Source organism: Trichomycterus rosablanca, chromosome 3, assembly GCF_030014385.1.
Source record: "Trichomycterus rosablanca isolate fTriRos1 chromosome 3, fTriRos1.hap1, whole genome shotgun sequence".
NCBI lineage: Eukaryota > Metazoa > Chordata > Actinopteri > Siluriformes > Trichomycteridae > Trichomycterus > Trichomycterus rosablanca.
The window spans coordinates 53,405,030-53,424,695 of NC_085990.1; the positions used below are offsets into that span (position 1 = coordinate 53,405,030).

At 43.2% G+C, this 19,666-nt stretch overlaps 1 protein-coding gene across 1 annotated transcript in view; it reads left to right on the forward strand.

The window, feature by feature from the left end:
* Window positions 1–6,473: 6,473 nt before the first annotated feature.
* Window positions 6,474–19,666, forward strand: part of si:dkey-17m8.1 (C-Jun-amino-terminal kinase-interacting protein 4) — a 43,307-nt gene continuing 30,114 nt past the window's right edge. The window contains exons 1-5 of the mRNA XM_062991469.1: window positions 6,474–6,574; window positions 10,239–10,318; window positions 10,414–10,593; window positions 11,875–12,069; window positions 12,183–12,303. Of these exons, the coding sequence (XP_062847539.1) occupies window positions 10,495–10,593; window positions 11,875–12,069; window positions 12,183–12,303 (415 nt within the window). The 5' untranslated portion in view covers window positions 6,474–6,574; window positions 10,239–10,318; window positions 10,414–10,494. The remainder of the gene's footprint in view (window positions 6,575–10,238; window positions 10,319–10,413; window positions 10,594–11,874; window positions 12,070–12,182; window positions 12,304–19,666) is intronic.

Below are 19,666 nucleotides of genomic sequence, written 5' to 3' on the forward strand. Positions count from 1 at the left end.
GTGTTAAATAATCAATTATATTACTTTCACTAGAACATATCGTGTACAGTAAATACAGTAATCTGCAAATCCTGACCACACTACACTCATGTTTCTGAATAAATTCATGAACCTTTGGGTAAACCAAATGAACTCATTTAATGAATCATTTATTTAATTGTATGGCTTGTTCAGAAAAGAAAAGTATTACTTGTCTAGTTTTCATGTCTTGTTATTTTGTGTCTGAAGTCAATAAATGTTATAAATACCCTTACAGTCTATGTGTATGTGTGTTTATAATCTCATGATTATAAAGCTCTGCAATACCAAGAGCTGAGCAAAGACACCAGTCCCCTCATCCAACTGGTCACTGCACCGACACACTGCTAACACTCATCGACACACAACCTAAACACCACTAACACACACTAACACAATAAGACCAATTAGAATGAACCATATTACACAAACACTCAGAACAAAGTATCTGATTAATTGGGAAACTGAAACCAAAGTCCAAACTAAAATGCATTGGTTTAAAGCCACCACTTGTCACGAGTATGGCAACCATTTTATTGCAGAACTTTATAGGTTGTTCTAAAATCTTTTATAATTTGGGGTGACCATAGTCCTCTTTCCTGGACCTAAAAATTCGTCCGGTCGGGATTTCTAAATCACCAAAAATCTCCGGGATTTGGTTTTTGTAGTCTGTGTGCGCTATTCTTTACGTGTGTTTGGCGCTGATTTCACCTTTCTCTTTGGATCCCGCCTTCTTGCACTTCTCCCAAGCGTAAAGAAAATTCACAGACGAATTACAGAAAAAAATTCTGTGTTTTTGGGTGTGTTCGTAAACCCAGTGAGCTGCCTCGCTGTCTTAATGCCTACACAAGCAGCTGCCTCAGTAGAGAGGATTCTAATAAATCATTGACTTATAAGTCAGGTTATACGAACGCGCTACTTATGTCAAGTTCACACTACACGACTTTCTGATTTGCCGGGTCGCTGTACAGTTCACACTACACGACTGGATCTCTTGTACTTGGGAGTCTTTCAGTCGGTGTGTATTTCACACTACACGACTGATCGGTGATAGTTTCACACTATACGATCCATCACCAACTGGAATCGCAGGCGAGCTTCTCTGGTCTCACAAACTACGTTCTGTCACGAAAACAAACGTGAGTAGTGACGAGAAGTTTAATGATACCACGTCCAAAAATGCACGTCAACAAGTAGCGAGTGATCAAAGTTGTTTGTGCGCTGATGTGCAGCGTAAAATCAAGGAGGAAAAATAAATGAATCTGAGTGGATTTGGCAACACGAACAGTATGGATTGTTCTATAGTGAGTTGGAGGTTAATAAATATTTTTTGCAATGCAGTGTCGGTGTTTTGTAGAGAACGATCAGGTCAGAAAAACTGTAAAACGTGTGTGTGTGCCGATGTATTCTGATATAAACTATATTATCCCCCTGTCCCACCTGTTTACACTCCTGCGTTTCCCCTCACACTGTATCTTGCATTCTCATTGGCTGTTCGACACAGCACTCACTGCCAGACGTGCAACTCAGATCAGATATCTGACATGCTAGAAATCTCGATCCGGTCACCGAGCGCTCGGCGAGCCGGTCGGATCGAGTTGTTTGATAGTTCACACATAGCGATTGAGAGCCGAGTTTTGATCGCCGAGCGAACGCTGAGTTGCTCCCGAGCCGGCAAATCTAGCGCCGACCAGTCGCCGAGTGAAAATCAGGGCAAAGATCATGTAGAGTAAACCAGGCATTAGACAACCATTTCTTCGGGTTTTGCTTACTAAGCTAACACAGTTAGCATCATGCCATTCAAACCAATGGGATGAGGTGGCACAGCGCACTAGCATGTCAACGAACATCTCCCTCCGTGTACCGAAAACGGTTAAATTCACTGACAAGCCCGAACTTGCAAATAAAAACACTTGTGCAAGTTTATACAAATTAAACATCAATAATAATTTAATAATTCCATTCGTTTCTCCGTACCGTCAGCCATGTTTTTTTATTTTTCTGTGAGAAAAGTTGTGCCATATTGAATGCTGGGATTGTCTTGATCACTAAGGACGCTTCCGATGCTCACTCGTTCTTGAGTTAAAAAACAGTTGAAATTTTAAGATGCCTAACTAGACAACATATTAAGGCATCTAGGATTTCAAACAGCCTCCTTCTCGGGAGCGAGCATAGGATGACGTAAAATGTAGAGAGCTCACTAGGTTTTCGAACACACCCTTTGTCTCAATCGGGATCCTTGGAAAGCAGAATGCACAACCTGCAAAGCTAATATACGTGTCAGTGTTAAATAAAGGTGCCAGTTCAGCAAAACACAAAAGTGCAGCTTAAGGAGAGAGTTCAGCAGGGTAAATGAGAAGATGTTGTTGCTCCTGCATATAGGGAGGTTTTGCATTTCACACCACAGTGAGAAATTAAAACAAGATGTTCGTCAAGCGGCGCCCTGCTAAACTTAAACAGTTAATAATAATAAACATGATTATCTCTGAAATGTTATTAAAAATAAGTGCTCATTGTAGAAAGTCGAAAACAACCCAGGTATCAGCATGAAATGTTTTCAAATGAGTAACTTGGGACGTTAGCTAAACGTTAACATTAGCCTTCTCACTGTGCATTTTAAATACTTAGTAATGCTTGTTAAGATAATATTACTTAGAAATGAACATAGAGAAGTTTGTAAATGCTTTTAACATCTCTTACGAGACAATTCACCTTTGATGACATATACACATATCTGTACACATGAATTAAATGTGGACGTTAACCTGCATGTTACACTTAAAATACTGGAGGTCCAAAATTTTTTTTCAAATAATAGCTTATATGTGTGCTTTAAACCACCTAAGCCAACCAACAACCCAGGTAAAACCCTGCATCTGTGCCATCGTGTTTAGTCATTGTAGCATTCTGTTAACTACAGATTTAAAATATGAAATTAAAAACAGGTTTTTTATTCCAGGAAAATGGCCACATGTGAAGGAGGTAGAGAGAGTCTCAGTGTATTTGCCTTCATTCACATCAGCACAACAGGATGGGTCGCCCATATTCAGGTTTATAATAGTGGCAACAAGTTTGACATTTAGTACACTGCTCCACAACCAGATTCACACAACGTCAATGTTTCTGTAGCCCATATCCTACATCAACTGAAGTAAGTGCTAGTGGACTTTTTTTATTAAAATATATTGTGTTGAAAATATATTTGTGTAAAAATATATTGTAGAACAACTCGCTTTTTTCAGTTCTGGTGCTGACAATATCTATTCATTCATCCACCTCTGTGCCCACTCGCCCACCTCTGTATGCTTAAAAAGCCCCGACTGTTATCACAGTTTATTGGGTGTGTTCACCTGAGCTACTTTGCAAAATAGATGTACTGCAGCATAAAATAAAGAAGTTAAAGAGAGAGAACATCTGTCTGAGGCAGTGCATTAGTGCAGGTGAAGGTAAGTCATGTTTTTCAGCAATAAAATATTTTGTGCACCATAAAAATGAATGCTGAGATCACAAAAGTTTATATATCTCTTGCAATATACTGACCACCCAAACAACAGATTATCTTTAAAAATAACATTATCTTTGAAAATAACGATACTCTGTCCCTTTAACTCCTGTTCAGGTTCAATCAATGTTGTGACCATAAAAGTATTTCTTTTCGTTTTAAAGATCTTTTTTCACTTGCTGCTACTATTAAAAAAACATTCATAGAGTTTAATACCATATTGCAGCCAAGAGAGTTGTACCAAGAGACCAAGTAAGAAAAGTGCTCTTCCTAAGAGAAAGATTTAATCTGACCAGTCAAACCAGCTGCTGACTCACAATCAGAACCATAACAGGTAAGTTTATAGAGCCTCACATTAGAATGTTTAAGCAATATGGCACAAGTGAGAGTGGTGATGCATTCTTAATAATATGGGTGAGCAAGAACAACATCTGGTTATATGGACTGTACTTTGTTAGATGTGAACATTTAAATGGAACAGTACTTGGGCTGCGAATGATGACGTTTCTCAAGTCCATAAGAATGCAAGTACAGAGAAGAGCACAGATTGAGGAAGCAACCAATAGCTGATCTGTTGCTGCACAGTTTGTGTTAGTCGTCCTCTAGTCCTTCATCAGTGCAAAAACAGATTTTTTATTCATAACTTCATCAGCATTTAAAGTATTCAGCATATTAATAACTTCAATAGCTTTTAAAATATTCATCAAATTGCTACAAAACAACTTGTATTTTATCAAGTGTAACCCACATTACATACTACAACTCTTATACTGACACTTTTACCCTTTATTACATAATAAAAAAACTAATTTTTATTCATAACTTCAATATAACTTCAGAATGCACATGTAACAGGTTGGAAGCATGAGTGTGTGTGTGTGTGTGTGTGTGTGTGTGTGTGTATGTTGAGAATAAATGTGCAGAGTTAAATGGATTCTCTCTCTGCCTGCAATCTCCTTCATCCAATATATCACAGAGACAGAGGGATTAACATTGTCTTGGATTAACATTATCTGTAGTTATGTTAAAAGTTTATTAAAGTAACATTTAAAACATTTAAAAATGTTTTTGGGTATGTTCTTTAAGTTGTATTAAATGTCTTGAGAATATTAAGAAAACTGACAAAAAAATGACAAAATAACGTTGAAGGAACGTTCTAATAAAACATTCATACAACCAAAATGGAACGTTAAGGGAACGTTCAGAGGACCTTATTTAAAATGTTCTTAGAACATTCCAAGACAACGTTCCTAGAACGTTAAATTATTGTTGCAAATGAGGTTTAGGTAACGTTCTATGAACGTTTTCATAACTTTAAAAAAACGTACTGAGAACATCAACAAAACTGGACAAAATAACGTTGAGGATACATTCCAATGCACCGTTCCCACAACCAAAATGGAACGATTGGTGAACGTTCTCAGAACGTAATTTAATTAGCTGGGACTGTACAACCCCCACCCCCCGAACCCAACCTTCCACCCATCTGGTCCATATATTATATTTTTTAATGTTAATACTTTCTTTTTATTATTTTTCATGACAGTAAAGCTACATTTGAGTGTAGGTACGTGTGCACACATTTACATTTTAAGCAGACACTTTTATTCAAAGCATCTTACAGTATACAGTTTAACAGGCATCCCAAGTCTCGCGGAAGTTCCGGGAGTCTCCCGCGTATACACAGCGGCTCCCTGATGCCCACAAGTCAGATAAAATCTCCCGGAATCTAGAACGAGCGGCCAAGAGCGACACACACACACACACACACACACACACACACACACACACACGCAGGCAACACAGACTTTTTTCCCGATCGCGTATTAAATCCGTTATCTGATACACAATCTAGCGCACTGTGTAGGGAACATAAATAAACTGTCGAATATACAATCTAGTGCACTATGTAGGGAACATAATTAATTATGTAATACACTATCTAGTGCACTATGTAAGGAACACAAATCATCATCTAGTTATACTTTCTAGTGCACTATGTAGTGAAAATGAATGCGTTATCTAATACACTATCTAGTGCACACTGTAGGGAACATAAATTATTTGCTAATATACAATCTAGTGCACTATGTAGGGAACATAATTAATTATGTAATACACTATCTAGTGCACTATGTAAGGAACACAAATCATCTAGTTATACTTTCTAGTGCACTATGTAGTGAACATGAATGCGTTATCTAATATACTATCTAGTGCACTATGTAAGGAACATAAATTATTTTCTAATATACAATCTAGTGCACTATGTATGTAACACAAATCTATTATCTTGCACACTATCTAGTGCACTATGTAGGGAACATTAATGTGTTTGTGACGCGTACAGTAAGCTAAGTAGCTCAGTTAGCAGCTCCTGAAAGTTCTGTTATCACCCATATCCTTTGGTGTGAGAGGTTTTTTAGGTTTTTTTTTGTTTGTTTGTTTTTTTGGCGGGTCCGGTGACACCTCCCTAAAATGAGTTTTTGCAACTTGGGATGTCTGAGTTTAAACAATTGAGGGTTAAGGGCCTTGCTCAGGGGTCCAACCGTGGCAACCTGGAACTGGGGGAGTTTAAACCGGCAACTTTATGCTTACTAGTTTAGTACCTTAACCACTAGGCTACATCTCAGTGTGAAATAAGTCTCAAAGTCACTTTATTCGACTCACTTTAACCTCTGAGCGATTATTACTTATTAAAGTTAGCACACAGCGTCAGGAATGCTAACCATGCAGCCAGCGTGTGAGCCGAGCAGGTCACATGACAGCCCATGTTCAGACATGTCACGTGTCCACGTCCAAGTTTCGCTAAAGTTGATTCCCCTTTCTGTCGAAGCCGCGCTTAATCCCGCCCACTGTACATTCTGATTGGTTGCTGTGTGAGATCCGGGTGTTCTGATTGCTTGAAGTGTACGTCTGTCATGTGTGTGACCGTAGCAGCCACGCCCCCTTCTTTAACCTGGGTTAGAGTAATTGATACCGTGCTCAGGCGAGTCACTGGAAAAGCACCATAAAGAGAAAGAACTCACCTCTAAACCTCACAAACAGCTCACAGTAAGTTATTATTTACTTATTCATGTGTTTTATTTAACGTGTTAGAGCTGTAAGGACTGGTTAGGTGAGTGTTGAAGGTGTCTTGTGTTATTCAGTGCTGTTTGTGTAGTGTTTGATATTTACTCAGGCCTGTAGTGTGTCACATCTAAACACTGTGTCATCCTGCTATTATATCAGTTATAGGGTCACACAGGGGGGTATCTAAAAGTTCTGGGGTCATTCTACACTCACTGTCCATTTTATCAGCTCCACTTACCATATAGAAGCACTTTGTAGTTCTACAATTACTGACTGTAGTCCATCTGTTTCTCTACATGCTTTGTTACCCCCTTTCATGCTGTTCTTCAATGGTCAGGACCCCCACAGGACCACCACAGAGCAGGTATTATTTAGGTGGTGGATGATTCTCAGCACTGCAGTGACACTGACATGGTGGTGGTGTGGTAGTGTGTGTTGTGCTGGTATGAGTGGATCAGACACAGCAGCGCTGCTGGACTGAGAATAGTCCACCAACCAAAAATATCCAGCCAACAGCGCCTAGAAGGTCCAGAAGATGACCGACTCAAACATCAGCAATAGATGAGCGATCGTCTCTGACTTTACATCTACAAGGTGGACCGACTAGGTAGGAGTGTCTAATAGAGTGGACAGTGAGTGGACACGGTGTTTAAAAACTCCAGCAGCGCTGCTGTGTCTGATCCACTCATACCAGCACAACACACACTAACACACCACCACCATGTCAGTGTCACTGCAGTGCTGAGAATCATCCACCACCTAAATAATACCTGCTCTGTGGTGGTCCTGTGGGGGTCCTGACCATTGAAGAACAGGGTGAAACAGATGGACTACAGTCAGTAATTGTAGAACTACAAAGTGCTCCTATATGGTAAGTGGAGCTGATAACATGGACAGTGAGAGTAGAAAAAAGTTTTGGTTAGAAGTACCAGACTAGTAATCGATAGGCCAGGTTTCCACTGTTGGACCCTTGAGCAAGGCCCCTAATGCTCTTGCTTCGACTGTTTACTGCCACAGTTCTGTAAGTTGATTTGGATAAAAGCGTCCGCTAAATGCTGAAAATGTAAATGTATTCAGTGGAAAAGTCTTATAGCGCTAAGTATGAAAGAATATCATTAGGATGCTTTATTTTAGATAATTGTATATTAGACGATGCTGGATACCAGTTGGCAACAGGAAGAAACATACAAAAAAATCAGTTAACTAGGATTTACCCCTACGCCAGGAATAAACCAAAAATACATGATGGAAAATGTACAGACTGACCTACATTAGATGTAGAATAGGTCGAGGGGAAGACCTCACACTTTGCGAAGGCCCAGAGAAAGATGTACGACCTTCTCTTCATGTAATAGGGTTTCAGGTCGCATTTCATAATGCAGCGGCCGACTGTGTTACGTGACAACGGTTTTGAAGCACTCCTGAGCCCATGTGACTATTTATCACAGTAGCATGACGGTATTTTCATGCAATGCTGTCTGATATCTCAAAGATCACCCATTATCAACAGTGGCACCATAAACCATCACCATAAAACACAACCTGAGTGTACAAAAGAGAACAGCAACGACAACATGCACCCAAAATAAAACAGAAATAATCCTCAGATTCCTCCAAACAAACAAACAAACAAAATGAAAAGAGTATTGTATTGTATTTTGTGTAACTATTATTATTATTATTATCTTATCTATTACTCATTCATTCCTTTTTCATCATTAAGGAGGTAGTATATATATGGAGAGGAATCAGTGCTAAATTAAAATGCAGTCACTACAGTGTAAAAATGTGAAGTGTAACACACTCACGTCATTGCTTTTCCACAGTGGCATGCAGAATACGTGCCAATTAAGCAATAGAACACGAGAGGGAGTGTGTTATCGCCAATAACATCACGGCTGTGATTCGGTCGCAGGCACGAGCTGAAGGTGAGTAGATCATCAGAGCCGTGATGTTATTGGCGATAACACACGACCTCTCGTGTTCTATTGCTTTTATACAACAGTTTTTACAAAATAAAGAAAGAAAATAAATCAAAGAAGCCCTGAATTTCATAATAAATATGCTTTAATATTGACAATACCTTCCGCCAAAAAGTAGTTCCACAACCAATATAAAGTTTAACACCACAAAGCAGACATCCCAAGTTACAAAAACTCATTTCAGGGAGGTAAGAAGAACAAGAAGAAGAAAGCAAGAACCTCCGAAGGGAAAAAAAGAAATAAAAAACCTCTCGCACACACCGAAGGATTATGGGTGATAACAGAACTTTTATGAGCTGCTAACTGGGCTATTAAGCTAACTGTTCGCGTTACAAACACATTAATGTTCCCTACATAGTGCACTAGATTGTGTATCAGATCACGGATTTATGTTCCCTACATAGTGCACTAGATTGTGTATCAGATCACGGATTTATGTTCCCTACATAGTGCACTAGATTGTGTATCAGATCACGGATTTATGTTCCCTACATAGTGCACTAGATTGTGTATCAGATAACGGATTTAAAACGCGATCGGGAAAAAAGTCGGTGTCGCTGCGTGCGCGTTTATGTGCATGAAGCAACGCGTCGTTAATGGCAACGCGTCAGCGGAGTAATACAGTTGTGGTGTGAAAAGGCCGCGCTGTTATCACCAATATCAGCACAGTTAGAACGCTTCTCAACCAATCAGATTGTAAGGTCGGAACTAACTGTTGTATAAAATAATAATAATAATCTGTCGAATTGATTTCACGTCGCTTGACCTAAATGTGTGTCAGAATTGAATAGAAATCAGCTTGACATGTATGGACTCACAGCTGGACTACATTTTACTGAGTGCTGCTTTGAATGAACCTAAACAAAACGCAGTACATTCAGTGTGTTTCAGTCCAAGCGGTGCTGTATTCGTGCCACTGTCCAATCGCAATCCACAATCTTTCACCATCTACCGTTCATAAAATTGTTAAAAGGTTCAGCGAATCCGGAGAGATCTTGCTCCGGAAACCACTGTTGATAATGGGTGATCTTTGAGATATCAGACAGCATTGCATGAAAATACAGTCCTGCTGCTGTGATAGATATAGTCACGAGGGCTCAGGAGTCACAAAACCGTTGTCGCTTAACACAGTCCGCCGCTGCATCATGAAACCGACCTGAAACTCTTACATGAAGAGAAAGTCGTACATCTCAACAGCTGACCCGGGCGGCACGGTGGCTCGGTGGGTAGCACTGTCGCCTTACAGCGAGAAGGTCCTGGGTTCGATCCCCAGATGGGGCGGTCCGGGTCCTCTCTGCGTGGGTTTCCTCCGGGTGCTCCGGTTTCCTCCCACAGTCCAAAGACGTGCAAGTGAGGTGAATTGGAGATACTAAATTGTCCATGACTGTGTTTGATATAAACTTGTGATCTGATGAATCTTGTGTAATGAGTAACTACTGTTCCTGTCATGAATGGAACCGAAGTGTAAAACATGACGTTAAAATCCTAATAAACAAACAAACAAACGACAGCTGATCCCAGTTTAGCCACACATTAATTCACGGCAAATCCGGTTCCACCAGAAAACACCAGACACAAGGCAGGACACCCTGAAACAGGGTGTATTTTATTTCCTCTCGGAATAACAAATCACTAAAATAATTCAGTTTTTTTGTCTTTTCCAGAATGGACACAAACCCCCCCTGTTAGCTAAGCTTGTGTCAGAGGCATGGCGGCATCTTCAGGACTCGGAAAGGAGCCGCAGGTACAAGCGCAGCAGCTTTATTAACGATTTATTTATGAAGTGTTGTAGACTCACTTCTGCTGAAACTGCTGTGGTGAAAACTGAAAATGTTCCAGTGAGAGGAACGGAGACCCGGAGAATCCACGGTCGGGATTAATCAGACGTTCGTAAGGGGAGGCCGGACGAAGACGGGAGGGATGGAGTGCGGCGAAACCTTTCTGAGTGCGGCCGGGGATTTGGAGCTGGACCCGGATATCGTGAGCGAGGAGGCGGGGAAACTGTACTCGGAGTTACAGGTAACCGTGGGTGCACCTCGTTCCTCCTTAATTACGTTTACGTTTGAGTATTCCTCACCTCATTCCCCCCCAAAAAAGGAGGACTTAAAAAGGTCACAAATTCCTATAAAGAAACATATCAACCCCCACTTGGAACCTTTTATTCAGCCGTGATACTCACAGTTATGACTGAATGTGATTTGAGCAATTGAGGGTTGAGGGCCTTGCTCGGGGGCCCAACAGTTGCAACTTGGCGGTGGTGGGGGCTTGAACCAGCAGCGTCCTGATTACTAGTCCAGTACCTCAACCACTGAGCTACCACTGCCCTACCACTGCCATGAAACTGAGAGTCAAGGGTCTTGCTCAAGTGGCAGTTTGATGGTGCTGGAGCTTGAACCCACAACCTTCTGTGAGGATTCCAGCCTGTGTAGTGACCCTGAGTAGATTTCCTCCCTAGGCTACAGTGGTTAAGATATTGGACTAGTAATCAAAAGGTTTTTGGTTCAAGCTCCACCACTGAATGCGATTTAAGCAAATGAGGGTTGAGGGCCTTGCTCAGGGGCCCAACAGTGGCAACTTGGCGGTGGTGGGGGCTTAAATCAGCAGCGTCCTGATTACTAGTCCAGTACCTCAACCACTGAGCCAAGAAACTGAGAGTCAAGGGTCTTACTCAAGTGGAAGCTTGATGGTGCTGGAGCTTGAACCCACAACCTTCTGTGAGGATTCCAGCTCATATAGTGACCCTGAGTAGATTCCCTCCCTAGGCTACAATAGGGCAGTTGTAGCTTAATGGTTAAGGTACTGGACTAGTAATCAAAAGGTTTTTGGTTCAAGCTCCACCACTGCCATGTTGCCACTGTTGGGCCCTTGAGCGAGGCCCTTGTCTCTTATTTGCTTAAACAATACACTGCCACAGTTCTGTAAGTCGATTTGGATAAATGCCGGGAATGTAAATGTAAATTTAGTCATATCCAATTACCCAATCGTATTTCACCTCTACTCCTCCACACGCCCCCTCCGACACGTGCGCAGTATCGACCTCTTTTTTTCATACGGAGATCCGTATCGCGCACGGAGAGTCACACAGATCTCCGTTATCCCCCGTCTCTGTGCAGCACCGTCGGTCAGCCAGCAGAGGTCGTGACTGCAGCAGTCATTGTCGTAATTATGAGGAATCCACTCCGGCACTCCCAGTTGGAGATGCCAGAACTGGGAGGTGACCCGGGGCTCCGCGCCCACCGAGAGAACCAGATGTAGTGAAATGCTCCGGTGACTTATTTCACTTCTCTCGTCACTCTGTAGTCCGTGGTGGAGACTCACGGCGCGGACGTGGTGGAATCCCTGCTCCCTATACTGGTGTGGGTGCTGGAGGGGCTGGCTAGCTGTCGGGCCCAGCTGAGGGAGAGAGAGCAGACGTCTGAGAAGGAGAAGAGAGAACGTGTGGAGCTGCTGGAGAGGTACGAGAGGGAGAGGACGCAGCGGAGGGAGAGTCAGGAGGTGAGTTCAGCCGAAAACGTAAAAATTTAGACACGACCTCTTCTCGGGAGTGTAGGATGACATAACGAGCGTCTATGTATTCGTGATGTATGGATGGACTCTTTCGCCTGCAGCGCTTTTTGGAGCTGGACGATCAGTTCGAGCAGGAACGGAGGGCGATGCGAGCTCGGGAGAAAGAGCGCGAGAGGAGAGAGCGAGAGCTGGAGAAGAAAGCCAGAGAGCAAGCCGACCAGCGTAAGGACCCTTATACCACTTTTGAAGGGCGTGAGGTACAGAGACTGTGTGTGTGTGTGTGTGTGTGTGTGTGTGTGTGTGTGTGTGTGTGTGTGTGTTTTAGGAAGGGAGTCTACCATGTTTTCATTTGTGAACAGTTTTAACAATTCAGCCTGGCTTTACTTGCAGTGCTGGAAACATAATATGTATATGGTTAACCCCACACACACTTCTCCCAATTCCCCTCCCAACTTAGTCATATCCAGTTCCCTGACCGTATTACACCTCTGCTGCTGCAGACCGAGAGCCGTGCCTAACAGACACGTGGCGGGTTTATATAGGGTGTGTTCCAAAACCTGGTGAGCTGCCTCGGTGTCTTGCTGCCTACGTAAGCGTCTGCCTCAGTAGAGAGGATTCTCATAAGTCATTGACGTATACGGCAGGTTATTCGAACGCACTACTACAGCGATTCCATCAGTTTTCGCTATCTAAGCTAACACAGTTAGCCCATGCCATTTAAACCAATGGGATGGGGTGGCACAGCGCGCTGGCATGTCAACTAACATCTTCCTCCGTGTACCGAAAACGGTTACATTTGCTGACAAACCCGAACTTGCAAATAATCGACACTTGTGCAAGTTTATACACGTTTTTTTTTTTTTTTTTTCTGTGAGAAAAGTCGTGCCGCACTGAATGTTGGGATTGCCTTCGCCGCTAAGGGGATGCTCCCTCGTTCCTGAGTCAAAATAGCATATTAACCCTTTCCGGACCTTTTTACCCAGTTCTTGTAGTCTGGTCCAAGATAGTGTTTTTTTTTATTTTTTTTTATTTTTATTGTTTTTGTTTAATAATTTAGCGCGTCCAATTTCATCCCATCAATCACTAATGCCGGTCCCTGCTCCTGATCGGGGCTGACGAGGCCGTTCCACGCCTCCTCCGACACGTGCACAGCCAATCGACCGTCTTATCACCCACACTTGACGAGTGCAGCGCGGCAGAGCACCGTGCACGGAGGATCACGCACTCCGACCAGCAGAGGGCGCAACCGCCCCAGTCCTGAGAGAGTATCCCGTCCGGTCTCAAATCCCGGATTTGAGAGTATCCCCCCCCCCGAACAACAGGCCAATCGTTATTCATATAGCCGCCCAGCCTCGACCGGTGTGGGCAGAGCTGGATTCGAAACGACGAAAATCCACCGAAATCCAGCCCTGGTTGCAGCGCGTGTCTTTTTACCGCTGCGCCACCTGAGCGGCCCAAGATAGTTTTGATGGTTTACGTAAGGAGTCGTTTGGTCTTATATGTTACTAAATGAATGCTGTTAGTATATATATATACAGGTCCTTCTCAAAAAATTAGCATATTGTGATAAAGTTCATTATTTTCCATAATGTAATGATAAAAATTAAACTTTCATATATTTTAGATTCATTGCACACCAACTGAAATATTTCAGGTCTTTTATTGTTTTAATACTGATGATTTTGGCATACAGCTCATGAAATCCCAAAATTCCTATCTCACAAAATTAGCATATCATGAAAAGGTTCTCTAAACGAGCTATTAACCTAATCATCTGAATCAACGAATTAACTCTAAACACCTGCAAAAGATTCCTGAGGCTTTTAAAAACTCCCAGCCTGGTTCATTACTCAAAACTGCAATCATGGGTAAGACTGCCGACCTGACTGCTGTCCAGAAGGCCATCATTGACACCCTCAAGCAAGAGGGTAAGACACAGAAAGAAATTTCTGAACGAATAGGCTGTTCCCAGAGTGCTGTATCAAGGCACCTCAGTGGGAAGTCTGTGGGAAGGAAAAAGTGTGGCAGAAAACGCTGCACAACGAGAAGAGGTGACCGGACCCTGAGGAAGATTGTGGAGAAGGGCCGATTCCAGACCTTGGGGGACCTGCGGAAGCAGTGGACTGAGTCTGGAGTAGAAACATCCAGAGCCACCGTGCACAGGCGTGTGCAGGAAATGGGCTACAGGTGCCGCATTCCCCAGGTCAAGCCACTTTTGAACCAGAAACAGCAGCACTGGACTGTTGCTCAGTGGTCCAAAGTACTGTTTTCGGATGAAAGCAAATTTTGCATGTCATTCGGAAATCAAGGTGCCAGAGTCTGGAGGAAGACTGGGGAGAAGGAAATGCCAAAATGCCTGAAGTCCAGTGTCAAGTACCCACAGTCAGTGATGGTCTGGGGTGCCATGTCAGCTGCTGGTGTTGGTCCACTGTGTTTTATCAAGGGCAGGGTCAATGCAGCTAGCTATCAGGAGATTTTGGAGCACTTCATGCTTCCATCTGCTGAAAAGCTTTATGGAGATGAAGATTTCATTTTTCAGCACGACCTGGCACCTGCTCACAGTGCCAAAACCACTGGTGAATGGTTTACTGACCATGGTATTACTGTGCTCAATTGGCCTGCCAACTCTCCTGACCTGAACCCCATAGAGAATCTGTGGGATATTGTGAAGAGAAAGTTGAGAGACACAAGACCCAACACTCTGGATGAGCTTAAGGCCGCTATCGAAGCATCCTGGGCCTCCATAACACCTCAGCAGTGCCACAGGCTGATTGCCTCCATGCCACGCCGCATTGAAGCAGTCATTTCTGCAAAAGGATTCCCGACCAAGTATTGAGTGCATAACTGAACATAATTATTTGAAGGTTGACTTTTTTTGTATTAAAAACACTTTTCTTTAATTGGTCGGATGAAATATGCTAATTTTTTGAGATAGGAATTTTGGGATTTCATGAGCTGTATGCCAAAATCATCAGTATTAAAACAATAAAAGACCTGAAATATTTCAGTTGGTGTGCAATGAATCTAAAATATATGAAAGTTTAATTTTTATCATTACATTGTGGAAAATAATGAACTTTATCACAATATGCTAATTTTTTGAGAAGGACCTATATATATACAGTGTATCACAAAAGTGAGTACACCCCTCACATTTCTGCAGATATTTAAGTATATCTTTTCATGGGACAACACTGACAAAATGACACTTTGACACAATGAAAAGTAGTCTGTGTGCAGCTTATATAACAGTGTAAATTTATTCTTCCCTCAAAATAACTCAATATACAGCCATTAATGTCTAAACCACCGGCAACAAAAGTGAGTACACCCCTAAGAGACTACACCCCTAAATGTCCAAATTGAGCACTGCTTGTCATTTTCCCTCCAAAATGTCATGTGACTCGTTAGTGTTACTAGGTCTCAGGTGTGCATAGGGAGCAGGTGTGTTCAATTTAGTAGTACAGCTCTCACACTCGCTCATACTGGTCACTGAAAGTTCCAACATGGCACCTCATGGCAAAGAACTCTCAGAGGATCTTAAAAGACGAATTGTTGCGCTACATGAAGATGGCCAAGGCTACAAGAAGATTGCCAACACCCTGAAACTGAGCTGCAGCACAGTGGCCAAGATCATCCAGCGTTTTAAAAGAGCAGGGTCCACTCAGAACAGACCTCGCGTTGGTCGTCCAAAGAAGCTGAGTGCACGTGCGTCACATCCAACTGCTGTCTTTGAAAGATAGGTGCAGGAGTGCTGTCAGCATTGCTGCAGAGATTGAAAAGGTGGGGGGTCAGCCTGTCAGTGCTCAGACCATACGCCGCACACTACATCAAATTGGTCTGCATGGCTGTCACCCCAGAAGGAAGCCTCTTCTGAAGTCTCTACACAAGAAAGCCCGCAAACAGTTTGCTGAAGACATGTCAACAAAGGACATGGATTACTGGAACCATGTCCTATGGTCTGATGAGACCAAGATTAATTTGTTTGGTTCAGATGGTCTCAAGCATGTGTGGCGGCAATCAGGTGAGGAGTACAAAGATAAGTGTGTCATGCCTACAGTCAAGCATGGTGGTGGGAATGCCATGGTCTAGGGCTGCATGAGTGCAGCAGGTGTTGGGGAGTTACATTTCATTGAGGGACACATGAACTCCAATATGTACTGTGAAATACTGAAGCAGAGCATGATCCCCTCCCACCGGAAACTGGGTCGCAGGGCAGTGTTCCAGCATGATAATGACCCCAAACACACCTCTAAGACGACCACTGCTTTATTGAAGAGGCTGAGGGTAAAGGTGATGGACTGGCCAAGCATGTCTCCAGACCTAAACCCAATAGAACATCTTTGGGGCATCCTCAAGCAGAAGGTGGAGGAGCGCAAAGTCTCGAATATCCGCCAGCTCCGTGATGTCGTCATGGAGGAGTGGAAAAGCATTCCAGTGGCAACCTGTGAAGCTCTGGTAAACTCCATGCCCAGGAGAGTTAAGGCAGTTCTGGGAAATAATGGTGGCCACACAAAATATTGACACTTCAGGAACTTTCACTAAGGGGTGTACTCACTTTTGTTGCCGGTGGTTTAGACATTAATGGCTGTATATTGAGTTATTTTGAGGGAAGAATAAATTTACACTGTTATATAAGCTGCACACAGACTACTTTTCATTGTGTCAAAGTGTCATTTTGTCAGTGTTGTCCCATGAAAAGATATACTTAAATATCTGCAGAAATGTGAGGGGTGTACTCACTTTTGTGATACACTGTACAGTGTATCACAAAAGTAAGTACACCCCTCACATTTCTGCAAATATTTTATTATATCTTTTCATGGGACAACACTATAGAAATAAAACTTGGATATAACTTAGAGTAGTCAGTGTACAACTTGTATAGCAGTGTAGATTTACTGTCTTCTGAAAATAACTCAACACACAGCCATTAATGTCTAAATAGCTGCAACATAAGTGAGTACACCCCACAGTGAATGTGTCCAGATTGTGCCCAAAGTGTCTATTTTGTGTGACCACCATTATTATCCAGCACTGCCTTAACCCTCCTGGGCATGGAATTCACCAGAGCTCCATGATGACAGCACGGAGCTGGTGGATGTTAGACACCTTGAACTCCTCCACCTTCCACTTGAGGATGCGACAGGTGCTCAATTGGGTTTAGTCCATCACCTTTACCTTCAGCTTCCTCAGCAAGGCAGTTGTCATCTTGGAGGTTGTGTTTGGGGTCGTTATCCTGTTGGAAAACTGCCATGAGGCCCAGTTTTCGAAGGGAGGGGATCATGCTCTGTTTCAGAATGTCACAGTACATGTTGGAATTCATGTTTCCCTCAATGAACTGCAGCTCCCCAGTGCCAGCAACACTCATGCAGCCCAAGACCATGATGCTACCACCACCATGCTTGACTGTAGGCAAGATACAGTTGTCTTGGTACTTCTCACCAGGGCGCCGCCACACATGCTGGACACCATCTGAGCCAAACAAGTTTATCTTGGTCTCGTCAGACCACAGGGCATTCCAGTAATCCATGTTCTTGGACTGCTTGTCTTCAGCAAACTGTTTGCTGGCTTTCTTGTGCGTCAGCTTCCTTCTGGGATGACGACCATGCAGACCGAGTTGATGCAGTGTGCGGCGTATGGTCTGAGCACTGACAGGCTGACCTCCCACGTCTTCAACCTCTTCAGCAATGCTGGCAGCACTCATGTGTCTATTTTTTAAAGCCCAACCTCTGGATATGACGCCGAACACGTGGACTCAACTTCTTTGGTCGACCCTGGCGAAGCCTGTTCCGAGTGGAACCTGTCCTGGAAAACCGCTGTATGACCTTGGCCACCATGCTGTAGCTCAGTTTCAGGGTGTTAGCAATCTTCTTATAGCCCAGGCCATCTTTGTGGAGAGCAACAATTCTATTTCTCACATCCTCAGAGAGTTCTTTGCCATGAGGTGCCATGTTGAATATCCAGTGGCCAGTATGAGAGAATTGTACCCAAAACACCAAATTTAACAGCCCTGCTCCCCATTTACACCTGGGACCTTGACACATGACACCAGGGAGGGACAACGACACATTTGGGCACAATTTGGACATGTTCACTGTGGGGTGTACTCACTTATGTTGCAGCTATTTAGACATTAATGGCTGTGTGTTGAGTTATTTTCAGAAGACAGTAAATCTACACTGCTATACAAGCTGTACACTGACTACTCTAAGTTATATCCAAGTTTCATGTCTATAGTGTTGTCCCATGAAAAGATATAATGAAATATTTGCAGAAATGTGAGGGGTGTACTCACTTTTGTGATACACTGTATATATATATATAAGCCATCAGCTTCATCATCAACAGCAATATCACCACCGCCTCCGTTTCCAACACCGGACTCTGTTTACTTCACTCTCAGTTGCTCTTCTATTTCGTTTAATACGTACAAAGCGAATATCCTCTTCAGAATCATCTGAAATCACAACGGCATCTAAAAATGTAGACATTCCTTTTTTTTCCCTTTTTCTCCCACATTAGTGCATCCAATTTCTGCCCGTCAATCATCCTCTCACTAATTAATGCTGGTCCCTGCTCCTGATTGGGGAGCACGAGGCTGCACAGCAATCAAACATCCTGTCACCTACACTTGACGAGTGCAGCGCGGTACAGCGCTGTGTACGGAGAGCCACACCCTCTACCGCACTCCTTCCCCACCTCCGTGCAGGCGCCACCAACCAACCAGCAGAGGTCGTAATCGCACTAGTCTGAGAGAGAGTCCCCGTCCGGTTTAGTCCCGCCCCTATCTGAACAACAGGCCAATCGTTGTTCGTGTGGCCGCTCAGCCTCAGCCGGCAAGGCAGAGCCGAGATTCGATACGATGTATTCCAGATCCCAGCTCTGGTGAACAGCGTGTGTTTTTACCGCTGCGCCACCTGGAGTTTCTTTAAACCGAGCTACAACGAAATACAATGTCGAGTGGGGCTCGACGTTGGACCGGAAAGGGTTCCTTCTCGGGAGCGAGCGTAGGATGACGTAAAATGCGTCTATGTAGAGAGCGCACTAGGTTTTCGATCACACCCATAGAGACCTGTATAGCGTACGGAGAGTCATGCGCTGACCTCCATCGATCAGCCAGTAGAGGGCGTAATTACAGCAGTTATGATTAATCCTGTCTGGTGCTCCCACCCTTGGATTGTATACACTTCCAGTGTAATCCTCCTTAGGGCGCTCAAAGCGAGCCTCGGCTTGAGCGGTAAAACGTCATCAAAGTGTGAATCTGAGCTGAATCTGCATCAGTGTGGAATAAGCGTCAGATCCAGGGTTACAGCTCCACATGTATCTGTGTTCATCTGGATTCTCCTCCCTGTTTCACTTTTAAACTTGTGTTACAGCTCCAGCTTCTGAGCTTTTCTGAGAGAGTCTAAAACGCTTCTGGTTGAAAATAAAGCTTAACGTGGTTTAATGTAGTAAAAGAAGGAGACAGGAGCACTAAACTTCTCTAATGAAATTCCTCGCTTATTGTTTTAATACAATAAGTCAAGTTAAGCTTCATTCATATGGCCGGAGTCGCTTTTACCGCCTCGTATCAAACAGTTGG